General features: G+C 46.5%; 3 protein-coding genes across 4 annotated transcripts; 2 read left to right on the top strand and 1 right to left on the bottom strand.

Moving 5' to 3' along the window:
• The first annotated feature begins 359 nt into the window (after window positions 1-359).
• Window positions 360-3918, top strand: IQCC (IQ motif containing C). Its single transcript, XM_081019653.1, has 5 exons — window positions 360-494; window positions 1291-1434; window positions 1612-1918; window positions 2422-2540; window positions 2956-3918. The coding sequence occupies exons 1-5, from the start codon at window positions 423-425 to the stop codon at window positions 2992-2994; spliced, it is 681 nt and encodes a 226-aa protein (XP_080875779.1). The 5' UTR covers window positions 360-422; the 3' UTR covers window positions 2995-3918.
• TMEM234 (transmembrane protein 234) lies at window positions 3518-9122 on the bottom strand. Of its 2 annotated transcripts, XM_081019654.1 has the most exons (6): window positions 8684-9122; window positions 8427-8533; window positions 7800-7951; window positions 6458-6524; window positions 5627-5719; window positions 3518-5432 (listed from the first exon to the last, which is right to left on the bottom strand). In XM_081019654.1, exons 1-6 carry the CDS (start codon window positions 8776-8778, stop codon window positions 5356-5358), a joined length of 591 nt encoding a protein of 196 aa, XP_080875780.1. In that variant the 5' UTR covers window positions 8779-9122; the 3' UTR covers window positions 3518-5355. The 2 variants fall into 2 exon arrangements, with proteins under 2 accessions (XP_080875780.1, XP_080875781.1); XM_081019655.1 differs by lacking the exon at window positions 8427-8533 and having other exon boundaries at window positions 8684-9111.
• Window positions 9123-9124: 2 nt separating this feature from the next.
• On the top strand, window positions 9125-15666 carry EIF3I (eukaryotic translation initiation factor 3 subunit I). The gene is made up of 11 exons (XM_081019646.1): window positions 9125-9260; window positions 9963-10055; window positions 10386-10473; window positions 11169-11234; window positions 11720-11869; window positions 11964-12091; window positions 12780-12890; window positions 13652-13741; window positions 14876-14949; window positions 15129-15221; window positions 15335-15666. Exons 1-11 carry the CDS (start codon window positions 9258-9260, stop codon window positions 15414-15416), a joined length of 978 nt encoding a protein of 325 aa, XP_080875772.1. The 5' UTR covers window positions 9125-9257; the 3' UTR covers window positions 15417-15666.
• The last annotated feature ends 1066 nt before the right edge of the window (window positions 15667-16732 follow it).

Below are 16732 nucleotides of genomic sequence, written 5' to 3'. Positions count from 1 at the left end.
TCTTTAGCGCTGAACTGGAGCAAAGGGAGCAATCGGGGGGCGGGGGCGGGGAGGACCCAAGTGATGTTTGCTCTGATTCAGCGCGAAAGAGAAGGTTTCCGCGGGGGGGGGAGGGAGAAGGGGGGACAAGACATCTTTGGTGCACCTGGAGAACAGCAGTCAGGACCCAGAAGATTTGGCCAGTGTTGGGGAGGCCAGGTGAGAGTAAGGGGCAAACCGGCTGAAGCCCAGCTCTGAGGAATCGGAGAGAAACACATCCCCTTTGCAACGTGTGCAGCCTGAAGAACAAAGAGCGCGCCTGGGCAGCGCCACCTCGTGACTGGTCGTGGGAACTGCAAGAATAAGAACACGTGGTCTCGCTCGTCGCGCGTCGGAGACGTCATCGGAAAGCGCGGTTGCCTGGGCAGCCAAAGCCGAAGAAGATGACGGAGAGCGAGGAAGAGCAGCAGGAGCTAGTGCTGAGAAGGAGGAGGAAGGTGCTGGTGACGCTTCAGGTGCCGGAACCAGGATAGTGGGTGGCACCGGTTGGCATGGTGGACCTGCCACTCAAGGCAGACCTAGGGGTGCTACTTCTCATGGTTTGGCTTCCTATCGTGGCCTCATCCCCCTGGGGACCCTGAAAAGGAGCAGCAGCCCTGGAAGGGCGGGAGGCTTGGTGTGGGTGCAAAGCAGGCGAGAGGAGCTTCTGCATGCAAGACTGGGAGCTTCTGCATGCAAAGCAGATACTCTCCCTTCCCAACATGGCCTGCTTTGCGTAAATACACATTTCACCCATCCCACCTCTTTCCTCAGTGATTCCCTTGCAGCAAATAAACTGCTCGGCTTAAAGCATTTTGTGCTGCTGCTGCTTTTAAATGGAAACGGTGGCTTCTGTTAAAGAATGCCCATAGGGAAAAGTTCTCAAAAGTGGTGGTGGTAGCGTGTAATATATAAATACGCACACATACATATGCCTTTCCTTTAGCTCCTCTTTCTTTCCTTTCCTGCCTCCAGCATCTGTTCTCTTGGGATTGGGGTCAGAAGCACAGTATACTAGGACTGCCAACTTCCTAACTGGCCTTTCTCCTGCATCTTCCACAGAAGCCTGGCAAAGATGGAGATAGAAAAGCGTCACTATATAATTCCTGCTTGTTGGGCTGCTTTTTAACGGCACAAGACCAGGAAGTGGGGGGGGGGGGAGTCATGGCAGCCCTAGAAGACTGGCCTGTGTTATATCTAGGCTTGTGCTCATGGCCTCTAATTCCTTCCTAATTTGCGCTAATTATTTTTTATGATTCATTTTCTTCCTAGGCTCGTGTCAGGGGTTACCTGGTCAGGAAGAGATTTCAAAGCTTAAAGGGGGAATATGAGAGCACTGTCAAGGAGATTGAAGGGGATCTGGATTGGCTGAAGTGGAACAGGCATTCCATGCCAGTGCCGGTGTTTCTTCCAAAGGTATAGTTGCTGGTTCTTTCTGCTCTTGGTAGAAGCTGGCAGTGCTTTCACTGGCTTTTAATTGCACCAGAAGGAAAGAGAAGAGGAAAATGAGAACTGGCTTCAGTAAATGTGAGGGTGCTAATTACTGTTGCAGCCTTGTACTGAAAGTGGTGCTCTTCTTCCTCTGTCTTATAGTCTGTCCAGAAACCAATAAAAGCCAGGGAATTAAGTGTCCAAGAGCCAGGAGCCAACAAGAACAAGTTGCATGAAAAGGAGGCAGAGCTTTGTTGTCAAGAGCTAATCTCCGAAAAAGACCCTGATTGCAAGATGCAGCTTCCAAGCAGCCTTCCAGCTGAGGCTGAGGAGGAGTGTCTTGTGGGCAGGCCCCCTGGGAATGCCTGCAGCCTGCCAGGAGAGAGTGAGGAAGGCAAGCACCACAACAGCATGTCGTCCGAATGGAGCAGCATGATCCTCGACATGGAGTCTCCGAGGCTGAGCCAAGGTAAGGCATGTGGAACAATTTGAGACTCCACCCATTGTCTTCCTTTGCTTTGCAGTACAGTCATACCTCGGGTAGAAGTAGCTTCAAGTTAAGTATTTTTGGGTTGCACTCCGCAGCGACCCAGAAGTAACGGAGCGTGTTACTTCTGGGTTTCGCCGCTCGTGCATGTGCAAACGCTCAAAATTGCATCACACGCATGCGCGGAAGCGGTGAAACGCGACCCGTGCACGTGCAGACACGCAGTCACGTGTTATGTTTACTTCAGGATGCGAACGGGGCTCTAGAACAAATCCCGTTCATATCCAGAGGTACCACTGTAGTTACTGTTTTTCTCTGTTCTTCAGCATCATCACCCAACATGGTCATTTTGCTTATGCTAAAAAGGCAGGTCCCTGCCCCAGTAAAATTACCTGGTGGGGGTGGGCAGCGAAGAGGAGCCAACATGAGGGGAAAGGCAAGGGGGAGGCAGACTAAGAGTGGTTTCTTGACCTTTTGGTGTGCAGAGCTTCATTTCCAAAAAGTACCAGAGATGCCCCAAGCTGTGCCTGACCTCCAGCGCTACCGAAAACACCTGGCCATGGAGCTGCTGTGGCTGCAACAAGCGATCGCCAGCCGTAAGAACGTAAGAGCTGGTTCTCAAGGATCTATGGGGTGCCTTCTGTGCATGGGGAGGAGATGCTAGGAGAGCAGGTGCTGTGGTGTGGAGCTGTGACTTCTTGTTCACACCTTTGTAAGATGATGCCTACAGTACCCTCCCACCCTTGAGAAAAGAGCTGGTGGGTTTGGGATGATTCTTCAGCTTTTGGTTCTTTTAAATTCAGTGGGTGGGTGCTCAGCCACAAATAGCTAAAATTGTCAGAGGCAGTATCCATTGGAGTCTAAAGGGGGTACATTGTATGCTGGTGCTTATTAGCATTTAATATTCATTTCAGAACCAACAGTGCACTAGGTGCTGTACAAAGGACAAGACTTCATCCACAACTCGTTTCCTTATTTCTTCCTTTTCTTTCTTTTTTCCCTCCCTCCCTTCTTCATAGTATTTGATCCTGAAGCAGAAGTTGGGGAGCCCAGAGTGACTGCCAACTTGGAGGTCTCCAGCCTATGTTCCCAGTCACACAGAAGCAGATGTAGCTGTTCTTAGCAGCCATCAGGGGGAAGAAAGCATTGGGAGAGCAGCTCCCACCATAACTGAAGGGAAGGGCTTGTGGTTCCCTGGAGCTGGCTACTTTGCATGGTCCCAGCTTTCATGCTTGTGAAAGCGAGTGAAGATCCTCTTCTGATTTTTCATGTCACAGCTTTGCCTGTTGTGGGTGTGTCTCTTAGAGCAGGGTTCATTGTGGAAGGGGGCTGAGGGGCTTTATGGGGGTCGGAAGACATTGTTCCAGTGCGAGTCAGGCTGGCAAGTCCTGTCTTAACATAATCATTTTTCTCAATTCTTGTTCAGACTATAACCATTTTTGCTTTCAATTTGATAATGCCCCTGGGTCTCTTTCCTTTTCAGTGAGACAGCTGGAAGAGGTGAGCCAGGCAACCTCTCTCCAGTTTCCCACTGTATAGTATATATAAAAGTAGGTTTTAAAGTACAGGGTGTTTTTTCCCCTCCAGGACCTTGTTTAATATTCCTTCAAGAATGCAACTTTCTTTCCATCATTGAATCCCTACTTCTCATCCAGCATTTTGGACCCACTTCTTTGACACAAGAATGATGAGCATTTATTAGTGAGGGCTGATTTTACCTTCATTTTATTGCTACTTAAGTTTGCATACAATATTTTATTGCCACATTTTCACATAAGGAGCCATTTTTGTGAAACCTCCCTATACACAGTAGTCACATGAGAAATTGCCCCTTTACAGCCCTCCGCTATGATAACGTTTTACACAAACTATTTATTCCTTGAGTGATACTGAGGCAGTGATGTCGCTACATGCAAACCACCACACTCAGTGGAATAAAGGTGAAATGGAGACATGTGTCTTCAGCCAGTTATCTTCTTAAATCTTTGCTTTCTTGTTCTTCTGTACTTTGCTACATTAGCAGTATATATACAAGGACAATCTACACACATGGGATGGGTTTCTGAAGGCTTGGAGAGTGGGGAGTGCTATTTTTTAAAAATAGAAAAATGAAGACCAGACATGTTCAGTGGCCACAGAATACTGATTTGGGGGGAGGGGTGCTGTTGATGGGAAACTAGGTGGGATAAATGATGGTGGAGTATCTTGCACTCAACACTGCAACACTCACCACCACCCCTCCTCTCCCCCCCCTTCCCTGATCTTAAACTGTATACAACACTGATGTCTCATATCAAATGTAACCAATCTGTAGAAAAGACTTTACAACCGGAAAAAAGAAGCAATGCACACACTTATGTAAAACAAGAAAATCTTTATTTATAAAAAAAAAACCAACAACCACTGCAACACTCTGTTGCAAGTCTCACATGTGTACAACTAATTACTCTTTCTTGAGTTCATTGAAAAAACCAGGGAGTTTCCAAAGAAGAGGGTATAGCTGTCCACACATGAAACTTTGCAAATGCAGCCAACACAAGATTTATGCTTTGCCCAGAGTCATTAGGGGTTTATTTCATTTATTTTTATTTAGTGCTGGAACTCAAGATGGCCTAGAAGCCTGCGCTGTCATTCCAGTAGCTTGGGTGGGTACGGAGCTGTGGTTGCACAGTGGCAGGGAAAAGCCACTCTGCACATACTCAAATGCAGTATTGTTTTTATTTGTTTACAATCATTTACACATCACCTGTCCAGGTAACAACTTTCTATGGTGGCTTATACTATGATTAAGAAGCAATTAAAATAAGCATCAAAGAGTACATCTACAGAAAAAAATCTAGGCATTAGCCTAGACCAGACTTTCCCAACACATTGTCCTCCAGCCTAGTCTTTCTGCATGCCCTTCTGATCTTAACTAATTATGGGCCAGAGAGCAGGACTGCCAAAGCCAATTTCAGTGCTTAGGCAACTTCACATAGGCCTAAGCAGTCCTTCAGATGATGCTGTTTGGGGCTTTACAGTTCAGCACTTCCATTGTCTTCCTCAATCTCTGCACTTTTAGTTCACCTTTGCAGAAAATTGCTCTTTTGAGCACTTTGAACAAACCCTGCCCAAGTTGAAAATGCTCCTTATTGCACCACTAATGTGAAGGCACCCCCAGAACTCTCAAGGGTTCTGCTGTGGACAGGCTGGCAGGAGCATCCCAATGCCAAGTCATTCCACCCAGAGCCCGCCGCCAACCAGTGGGGCTAAAGATTAAGGAAGACAATGCTTTCCCTTCAGGCCTTGACAGCTGTAAGCTTGTGCGGAGTCCACTGGGTGCCTCCAAAAATGCTGTGTGTGTGTCCTACAAGCAGAGCCAGCATTAGCATGGAGAACTGTTGCCTTCCACAAATTCTGTCCTTCTTCCAATACGGTTCTCATGACTTCTCATGTACAGACCCAGCTATGCAGAGTGCAACTCCCAAAGCTGTCAGTAACATTCCCAGTGCTGCCCCTAAAGAAAAAAAAATTGGAAAAATAAGCAGAAGCTCTGAAAGTGCTCCCTGTTGCTATCCACTTCAATGAAACTTGCTCATGGAAGAGAGGTGCATATAACAGGATTATATGCGAATCCTGTTGGCTCTCTATGAAGAAGGGCACAGCTGGAGCGGACAGGGTTGGCATCTGCTCAGGAAAAGAGAGACCTACTTGCACCGCCAATGTCTTCTCCAAGAACCTTCCCTGTTGCTAATGTGAACATCAGAGCCAGAGAGTTACAAAGAGGTACAGCCAAGGTCAGGTCTGAAATGGAAGAGGGAAAGAGTTACCATTGAAACATTTGATCTAATCAAACAAATATGAAATGGCTCTGTGATGGGAACAATCCATCCTCAAGCAGGAAAGTGCCTGCAGGGAAGATACTTTCAGACTGACCTATGATAGTGCAGTCCCTTGAGTAAGTGAAGGAGATTGCAGAGATGTGGGGCTTAATAAAGCAACAGGTTTTTACACTTACCAGATTTACTATAAAAAAAGTAAATCCAGGTTATATGCATGAAAAATGTGGTGGTGTTTGTGCCAGAAATGTCATGTGGACACTGCAAAAAAACCTGCATGTGGGAGGAGCCCCAATCCCACAATAAACACAGAAAAGCCACGGTGACTCTGGCTCTGTCTACACATGCAGCAGAATGAAGTGGTAGAATGTGCAGGTGACAGAGTGAATGATACCACTTCAGGCTGTAGGTGAGGGGAGGGGTGTTGTTTTTGAATGCTCCCCTTGTGAAAAGCATTCTGTCAGTAAACAAGCAAAAAATTGAGCAGGTTCTAAGCAAGCTCACTTCTTGTTGAGTTGGCTCTCTTTGCAGGTTTGTTAGTGTTTTTACACAGGGGAGCATTCAAAAATGGCGCCCCCCCCCCCCACTCGCAGTATGTTCTATTTGAAACTGGGCCACAAAACAGTAATCAAGACTTGGAAGTGTCTGCATCTCTTCCCCAAATATCACTCACATCCTCTATAAGCAGTAATTAAGGACCAACCTGTAGATGCTAAAGTAAGATAGTAGACAAAAGAGCCACACTGGTTGAGCACAAATGGCACCACGTACTGCAAAAATGAAAAATAACAGCATGGTCAAACCTCCAGGATTACTGGATTTGAAATGACAATGAGCTGCAATGAGATCCTGAAAAGACCTTAGCTGCTAATACCCCATTTCAGGCTACTGCAGTGTTCTTCATACATGGTTCCCCAGCTGTTGCTGACCTACAGTTCTGCAGCCCACTTAATAAATAGTGAGGGCTGATGGGAGTTGTAGTCTAACTTCTGGGGAACCAAGATTGAAGAACAATGGTCTGCTGTAATGTGTTGTAATTGGGGCTATTTTTGTTAATAGCTGCAACTGATTCAAAATATGGCAAATACAATTTTAACTGGAATGAGTCACTGGAAACAAAGTACGGTATATCAATTCTGAAAGTTCTTCACTGGCTACCAGTTCCTTACCAGCCCAATGCAAGGTGCTAGTTTCAACCTTTAAAGCCCTTTACAGCTTAGGACAGGCATCCCCAACCTTCGGCCCTCCAGATGTTTTGGACTACAATTCTCATCATCCCTGACCACTGGTCCTGTTAGCTAGGGATCATGGGAGTTGTAGGCCAAAACACCTGGAGGGCTGCAGGCTGAGGATGAATGGCTTAGGATCTAGGCATCCTAAGAACCACCTACTCTCATGTCACCTCCAAAAGCAAGTAGCATCCCACCCAGTAGTTCTCTGCAGTGTTCCCCCACATCAGAAACCTGACAGGTGGTAACAACAGTGAGCTTTTTCATCTGTGGTGCCTCAGCTGTGAAGCACCCTCCCTTGCTTCATGTTTACTTTACTATCTTATGTACCAAGTTAAAACATTTTTACTTTCAGGCATTTAAAGATCTGATGTTTTAAATTTTTGTGTTGCTAGAAAATTTGTCTACTTTGTTGTTTTATGACTGCAATGTTTTAGTAATCTTTTGAACCACCATCTATTTTACTATACATGCATTTACTGTAGTTTATTGTACCGTGTTTTAAATTGTACCTTGAATTGCCTTATGATACCATTTTATGAAAGGCAACATACAAATCTCTTGAATAAATAAGTACATTTTATTTCTGCTTGAGTCCAAGGCTGTTGCTGTGGGAAAAGCCCTCTTGGGCTATTGATGCTGTGAATTCCTCCATCATAGGCTTAGGTTGTATATACGTGTAAAGAGACCAGGCATCATAGACACCAGAGTCTCTGCGGTGCCTCATTTCCAAAACGAAACACGAACCCTGGGTAAGCACCTGGACCCCCTGGGAATCTAACACCACTTAGAGATTGGAGTGGTGTGCAACAATACCTTATAATTGAGGCAAAGGAATTTAATTTCTGCCAGCAGCTGTAGAGTTCTGCTCTCTCTCTTCACTCGCTCCAGACCCTCAGTTCCTCTTTTCAAAAATGGATTGGTTCCTCCCCAAAGAACTGCCACCAAGACCAAAGCAGCAACTTCACCTGCAACAACACAGCACTCTAATCCCTACAGTCAAAGAATTGTTTTCAAGAATTTTTCAATGCATGAGTTAGGGAATGATTCAAGGTTCAGCGTCTAACAGTTCCCCAGCACCAACACCTTTTGACGTGGTACCAGAGCCCCCACACCCGTAAGACTTCCAACAGCATAAACTACAGCATCAATATATGAGGTGATGGGAAGCCCTAGATCAAAGGTGGTGAACCTGTGGTCCTCCAGATGTCCCTGAACTAGTTCCCATCACTGCAGACCACCAACCCTGCTGGCTGGCGCTGATGGGAATTGGGAGTCTGCAGGGCTGCAGGTTCCCCATCTCCACTTGAGAGCAGGGGAGGGGGGAGAAAAAGAGAAACTGATGCTGAACTTAGTGTGGACCCCTCGTTTTCTGGTAACAAATCGCAGACACTTCCCCCTCCCCGCCTCAAAACTTGTTTCCCAGTCTTTGTAAATAATAACCCTTTGAAGACGGAAGAGATTTCAAAATCAGTTTCAAAGCAGGCAGGGCGAGCCTGTGACCATCCTGATTGGCCATGCAGGCTACGGCTGGCGGGCAGAACGGCGGCCTGCAAATAAATAGCTCGAAGACCATCGCAAGTCTTCGCCTTACTCAGAAGGAATCCCTCCCCTCCCTCCCGATTAAGAGGGCCTCGTTCCGAGGTCACCGTCCCCCCACCCGGCCTTTATTTCTGTGGCACCGGAAATAACTTCCTCACCCGGCGACACCATGGCGACAGACCGGACCACAGTCGAGCAAGAGGCTAGAGAGACGCGCAGCCTGGTTTTCCGGTACAAAACGGAAGTCGGCCATTGACAATCTCTTTGGCCGAAGACGGGGCGTCGCTCTCTCTTCCTAGCTCTGTGGTCGGCCAACGCCTGGCCCTGGGAGGTTCCCCGCCCTCCCCAGTGGCTCAGGCGCTTGTGACGTCCCTCCAGTGAACTGTACAGTATCTATATTTCCGACCTGCTAGAGAAGGAGCGCGCGAGGGGGGAACCATAGAGGAGAGAGCGCTAGAACGGATTGTTATTCTTTTCACCGCATAGATAGAACGAGACTAGGATCTTTGTTCCCCTTCTGCGTGTGTGTGATCTTCTTCCGTGACGCACCCTCCCCGCATACGGGGAATACTCAAACGGAAACCAAGCTTTGGATGCACCTCTCTCTCCTTTTCCTATCTCTATAATTCCGCTGTCGGGCTTTTCCTTCCGGTTTGATGCCGGAAGTGGATCCTCTGCCTTTTTCGCTCGTGGCGCCGTTCCTGTTCCCGGTGGCGTCTCTTCACCGCAGCCATGGTAAGACTCCCTTTCTCCCCCGCCGCCCTCCGGATTTCTCGAATTAGGTTTCTTAATTGACCCGGGCGTTGTTTCGCTGCCTGTGCGCTTTACCTGTAGGCCTGTATAGGCCGCACTGGGGGTTGTTTTCATGCTTGTTTCTTTCGAGCCCCGCGCAGAAACGAGACGCGTGTCCGTGGGCGCGCACGACACTTTCGGAAGCCGCCACACCCCAAATCCAGGCTGCCTCCTTGTCTTGTTGATATTCTCCCCCCTACCCACAAACGCCGACACACCCTTTTATCCAAAAACCCGCCCCTTTCCTTGCTCGGTAAGTTTAAAAAGTAGTAATGGCCGAACTCTGTTTCCTCTACAAGGCAGAGACGAGGGAGACAGAGCGCCTTGCGATGTTGTTAAGATGACAGTTTTCTCCTTCCTTCCCTCCCCGCCCTCACCCCCTTCGCTTGCCTAACCGAAATGGCCTTATTCGAGAGAACTTCAAATTGCAGACCCTGTGCTTGGAGACTTAAGTTGATTGTAGTTATTTGTGGTTTTAGTGACTAATGTTCAGCTCAGCAACTAAGCTGAGGAGCCACCTTATTTTTATGATTTGAAAGTTGTTTTAAACTTCTTTTAATGTTGTAACCCACCCTGAGACCTTAGGTTGAAGGGTGGGTAATTAATAATAAGGAATATGTGATTTAATAATACATTTCTTCACAGAAACCCATATTGTTGCAAGGCCATGAGAGATCAATTACTCAGATCAAATATAACAGGGAAGGAGACTTGTTATTCACAGTAGCCAAAGATCCGGTATGTTTTCCTTGAACTGTTCTTTTCTACACCTTTCTCACAGTTGCATCTTCTTGCTGCCTTTAAAAAGTATACATTGTTGCCTGTTTAGCATATTATTTTCTCTTGTCCTTTTGAAGGCAAATATTTTGTTGTTTTGTAGTTAACCATATAAACAGTTCTCCCAGTACTTCCCCCTCACCAAAATTCAGTGCAAACTTGTTTGCTTCTCACAAGCCATTAAGTAGTCAATAAATTGTCCAAAATCAAGTAGACTAGAGGATGGTAATTTTGTTCTTGTCTTTCTGTTTTGGGTGCATTTTCATAATATGATTATTCTTCTTTTATCAGATTGTTAATGTTTGGTACTCTGTCAACGGGGAGAGACTCGGCACATACAGCGGACATACTGGCGCAGTCTGGTGTGTGGATGCTGACTGTATCCTTCGATTTTAGAAATCAGTGTATTTGTGACCCTTTTTCAAGTATTAAGTTGAGATACTTTTGAGAGACTTTGCAGCTGGAGTGAGCATTTCAGAGAGTAGTGGAGGCATAGCCAATATGGTGTCCTCTGGATATTTCTGTATTCCCAGCTCCCTATATCCTTGACTATTGATTGGCCGTTCTGGCTGGAGCTGATGGGAGCTGAGTCCAGCAACATGGGCACTTCATTGGCTACTCCTGGAGTAGTGGCTGGGTCTTACATTAATGCTGCTGTTACTTTTGACCACTAATTCTGGTAGAGTAGCTGCCTGTACCATCAAAGTGACAAGGGTCGTAGTGCTTGACTTTCACAGACAATAACCTAATTCATCAGATGCATCAGTTTGACTAAGAGGCTAATGATTTAGTACAAATACAAATATGACTTTGAACATATTAGCAGATGGTAAGAATAACCCTAAGAACACCTACTTTTTAAAGAATACAGATTGGTTAAAAGAAACTCCCTGGATTCTTAGATTCATATGAAAGATGTTGAGGTTTTGCCCAGACACCTGACAGCAAAAGGTTGGATGACCCATGTTTTGGAATTCATTCAGTATGGATACTTGAAGCTGTGTAGTAAGTCATATTCACCTCTTTCTGTAAGCTGTACATAATTGCGTTGGGTTTCCTTGACTGCTGCTATAGGGGATACGAGGCACGTGCTGACAGGCTCTGCAGACAACAGCTGCCGGCTCTGGGACTGTGAGACAGGTAGAACCTCAAACAAAATCTTTTGTGGAGTAATGGGAGCACTGTGTGCAGTGAGGCAGGGTGGAAGATGGCTGAGGCTGATGGGAGTTGTAGTCCAGAACATCTGATGGGTGCCAGGTTGGGAAAGGCTTGATTAAAAACTTATCAACCTGACACTGACTTGGGAGAAGGTTCCACTGGAATTCATTTGGTCTTGCCTTTGGGTAAACGTGTGGGATTGAACTCTAAGCTTGGCAGGCGCTTATTTGGCAATAAGAGGTGGGCTGCAGCTCACTGGGTTTGCATCAGTAAGATACCAGCATCCAGCCCTCAGCATCTCTGGTTCAAAAGCCTCTGGTAGCAGAGCTGGAAAAGCTCTCTGTCCCCAATCACCCTACTCCTGTGCCTGAGGCCTTGGAGAACTGGTCAGAGCTGACGGACCTGGTATGCAGAGATTTTCGCACCTTCCTTCAAGCTCTTTTTATGTGTGATGTCTTTTGTCTTAGGGAAGCAGCTTGCTCTGGTCAAGACCAACTCAGCCGTGCGTACCTGCGGCTTCGACTTTGGAGGGAATATCATCATGTTTTCCACAGACAAACAAATGGGCTACCAGTGTTTTGTGAGCTTCTTTGACCTCCGTGACTCCAGCCAGATTGGTGAGGTCACCAGGTGGAGGGCTCAGGGTTGGGATGGGTGGCTGCCTCCCTTGCCCTTTGGCATCTCTCTCACCCGTTTTTGCATTGTCTACAGAGGACAACGAGCCATACATGAAGATCCCCTGTAGTGATTCCAAAATCACCAGCGCTGTTTGGGGTCCCCTTGGGGAATACATCATTGCGGGACATGAGAATGGGGAGTTGAACCAGTTCAGTGCAAAGGTTAGTGTGGGTTGGAACTGTGAGCTGCAGCTGATAACCAAATGACAAACCACATCCAGCCACTTGGATGAGGATTCTTTTTTCTCCAATGTGCTTTGCAGTCCTGTTGAATTATGATTATTTTCCCCTGACTTTTTTTTTTAAAGAGGGACTTGGATGAGTTGTTGTTTTTAAGTTTAATGTTTTATATTATTTTTCTCTTTTTTATTGTGTAAGCTGTTTTGGATGGGCTTTGCTCAGAAAAGCAGCCAAAAAATGCTTTAAAATAAATATTGTTTACCATTATAACCACCTTCTGAGGTAAATTAGATAGAAAGGGAATGATTATCTGAAGGCCATCCCATGAGCTTCAGTTAGGGGTCACTAATTCTAACAGTTACCGTAGTAATTCTGTTCTGTAAGATTGGTGCTAATGACAACTGCTATAACTGTAGTAGCTAACAATGTGAGCTGGTTGACATCTTTTACCTGAGCCCTTCCCTGTCTGCAGTACGGTGATGGTAATACTGTCCCATCTTACAAGATTGTTGTATGAATTATTGAGCCATATGTGAAATGCATTGAACACTGTAAATATGTTCTATTAGTGTTACTGTTGTTGTTATATTCAGAACTTGAGAAAGATGTGGTTTCTCCCTCCATTGGTCTGGAGGCGCCCAGTTTCCTTCACCTCTCTTTCCTCTCTTAGTCAGGAGAGGTCCTCATGAACGTCAAGGAGCACACCAAACAGATCAATGACATTCAGACCTCTCGAGACATGACCATGTTCATCACTGCCTCCAAGGATAACACTGCCAAGGTGAGTCCTGCATCTTTCCCTGATTTGCCCTCTTAAGTGTGGAATTTGGGATTGGTGAGCGATTGTCTTGGCACTGTGTGCGAAACTCATTAGTAGCCACTGAGAGGTAAAAAGTTCACCTCGAAAGGAAGCTTCTCATACTCCCCATCCATGTTTTAGTTCACTAGGAAGTGCTGGAATAGAAGGCTTTTATGAATAGGTTCCACTTCCACTGTTGGAGGCAGTACACCTCTGACACCCCGTTGCTAAGAATCACAGGTGGAGGGAGTACTCTTGTGCCTGAGTCCTGCTTGCAGGCTTCCCATTTGGGCATCTGGTTGGCCACTGAACTAGATGCGCCATTGGCCTGATCCAGCTGCCAGGCTCTTATGTTTGATATGGCACAAGAGCTGCTTGCACCAAATATCAGTTTCCTGGTTTGGAATTGGTGGCACAGCCTGGGACTCCTGTCTCAGCTGGCCAAAGGACTGAAGATTGCTTAAAACAGTGTAATAAATCAGCGCATGTCATAATACACCATCATGCAGAAGAAGCCCTCCTTGACTTCTAAGGCCACTGCGATGGGCTACCTGCTGCCGTTGCTATTAGGTGATCTCCACAGTGACTGAGAAGTCTGCTTTGTGTGCTCGGCTGGTTAGACATGATGCTGTGGCATTCCCAGGGCAGGCGACTGGGACCTTTCCTAGGACTCTGATGCTTTGTGTCTTTTAAAAGATGCTTGTGCTAAGAAGGCTTCTGCCAATTCACTTCTTCCTCTGCAGCTGTTTGACTGCACGACGCTTGACCACCTGAAGACGTTTCGGACAGAGCGGCCAGTGAACTCCGCAGCCCTCTCCCCCATCTTTGATCATGTATGTTGGTGGGCCAGATGGGGCACCTCTCCCTTGCCCTGGGGCATCCCCACCCGTCCTCATAGCTAGACATTCATAGAATCCCAGAGGCTTGTGGAGGATCTTCCCCATGTGACACACAGATACTAGACTCTATGTTACCTTTTGAATACATGCTGTTGGTTATGCATTGCCTCCTTTGCCAGCTCCACCTGGCTTCAGTAGGATTGTGTAGGTGTGATGTGACAATACACTGAGAGGTGGAGGGGCAAGACTCAAGAGTGAAAGAGCAAGCAGGGAGCATTGGCTAGGCTTCCCTATTTCCCTACCCCTTGGAGACACTCAAGTGGGCCAGAGCTTAGAGTATTGATTATCATCCCTGTTGTCTGGTTGCTGGGAGAGTTCCTAGAATTCAGGTGGGCACTGGAACATCAGTATATTATTTATTTATGTATTTAAGTATTTATTTATTATTAAACTTATTGGTCGCTTTTTAAAAAACCAAAGTTACCCACAGCGACTTACAACAATAAATAACACATACATTAAAACCAGCATTAAACAGAACAGGAAAAAACTCTGAAACACATTCATATTTTTTAAAAAAGGCCTATTTTTAAAATGACCCACCCACTGAAGGAGGTCACAGATAATTAAAAGCCAAGGGCCTGGTGGAAGAGACATGTTTTTTCTCTGGCACCTGATGGTATGTAATGATTGGGGGGTGGGGAGCATTCCACAAGCAGGGAGCCAGCACTGAAAAAGGCCTCTTGCATGTTGCCACCCTCCAGACTTCCTGCGGTAGGGCCCCATGGAGAAGGGCCTCCGATGATGATTGTAAGGTCTAGGTCAGCTCATATGGGGAGAGGTGGTCCTTGAGGTATAGGGGTCCTAAGACACACAAGACTCTAGCACTAGCTGCAATTTCTGAAGCACCTTCAAAAGCAGCCCCATGTACAATGCATTGCAGTAATCTAATCTAGAGGTTACCAGACTGTAGACAGAAGTTAGGCTATCCTTGGTCAGTATGTTTTGCTGTGTGGTAGAAAGCGAAGACATCGTGTATTGGGCTCTGAGTCCTTGGTCCATTAACACATTACAAAGGAGTGTGTGACTGAGGTGTTCTCTCCCCACCCCCCATTTCCTCTTTGGCAGGTGGTGTTGGGTGGTGGACAGGAGGCCATGGATGTAACGACCACGTCCACCAGGATTGGCAAGTTTGAGGCCAGGTGAGCAAATTATGGCTTCTCCTATTCCTGCAAGAGGGTGATGGGGGCGATGCAGTCAATTCCCCAAGCAACCAGTAGGCACTGGTTACCTCTTCAGTGAGGTATGTTGAAGATATTCTCATCATCAAAATCTGGGCTCTGCTGCTTGTATCTCACTGCCTTTTCCTTTGTGGTTCTAGGTTCTTCCACCTGGGTGTTGAGGAAGAGTTTGGGAGAGTCAAGGGCCACTTTGGCCCTATTAACAGTGTCGCTTTCCACCCTGATGGAAAGAGGTAAGGGTGTCCATCTCCTTGCATTCTAAGTGGGTGTGCATCTCACCAGGGTCAAATCTGGAACTCCTGGAATTGAATCTATAACTTTGTTTCTGCTTTGTTTTTGCTTTCAGTTACAGCAGTGGTGGAGAGGACGGCTATGTTCGCATCCATTATTTTGATCCCCAGTACTTTGAATTTGAGTTTGAAGTTTGAACCAGCCCCATCCTCCTCCCCTTTCTACAGTTGCCTTCTGGATCTCTGTCTGTTTCTAAGGAGGTTTAGTGGAGATGCACAGACTGAAGCAGAGAACAGTGCACTATAACTGCTGCTGTGTTCTGGGGAAATGCGAGAATGTCCAGCTTCTTGTCTGTTCTTGGGAACAGCTGCTTCCTGCCATGCTTGGCATATTTATAAAAGTTATACAGAAGGAAATAATAAATCCTCACTCTTGTTTCCAGCTACAGTAGGACTGTGTTTGAATTTCTTAGCTGCTTATTTCTTTGTTACTCTTTTAACACTTGGTCATTTTTATGCAGATTTGTTGAAGGGGAATAGTTTACATGGGCCTTAGAATTTAGCCTTAGGATTTGGGTGGCCTTGCTGCAGAATTTTCCTTCCTTTCTCAAGATGCACATAACTCCCAGGGCATTTGTAGTAGTAGTAATGGTACTGACTGGATTTCTTACCCATCCTTCACCACAAGGTCCCGCAGCAAGTTACAACCGTTTAAAAACAGAATATTAAAATCAGTCAGAACAACTTACAATCATGGAGGAGAGGGCTGTCAATGGTGAGCATACCAGCCATGCCTATGCTGTACCTTCACAGCTGGAGGCAGCAATACTTCTGAACAGGAGTTGGAAATGGCAGGATAGGAGAGTGCTCTTGTGCTCGTGTTCTGCTTGCTCATTCCCCATAGGCATCTGGTTGGCCATGGTGAGAACAGGATCCCAGACTAGATGGGCCATTGGCCTGAGCCGGCAGGCCTTACAATCAGAAGAATAGGACAGGTACTGTACTAAAAAGACACATCTCAGGTGTCCAAAAACCAGAATAAAAGGCATAAACACTGTTATTCTCTTGTTGGACCAAGTGGCCCAGCAAATGCCTTGCATGCAGAAGGGCCAAGGTTAAAGGGCCCTTGGCAGGAAGGTGAGGGAAGCTCTTGCTCTGCTGGAGACTTGCTCCCAGTTGAAGCAGACCAAGCTTTCCCCAAACTGATGTTTTGGACTCACAACTCTCATTAGCCTCAACCAGCATGGCTGTGCTCCCTAGGGCAGAGGGGAATCACGAGTCTGGAAAACCACTTGGAAGGGAAAGCTAGGGGAGATGGCCCTGGGCTGGATGGCCTGATTCTGTAGAAGGACATACTCAACTAAGTTGTGATTCTGAGGAAAACTTTCTAGTTTCAGTTTTTAAGATCATATTCTGGAGGAACCACCACCAAACTCTTTGCCCACTTGCCAAACTTACCCTAAGCACAGGATTATTTCCTTGATGAGAAGCCTGGATAATTGGACTACACAAAG

This window comes from Podarcis pityusensis (assembly GCF_964106645.2).
Source record: "Podarcis pityusensis genome assembly, chromosome: 8".
Classification (NCBI taxonomy): Eukaryota; Metazoa; Chordata; class Lepidosauria; order Squamata; family Lacertidae; genus Podarcis; species Podarcis pityusensis.
This window is presented reverse-complemented; position numbering and strand designations above follow the sequence as displayed.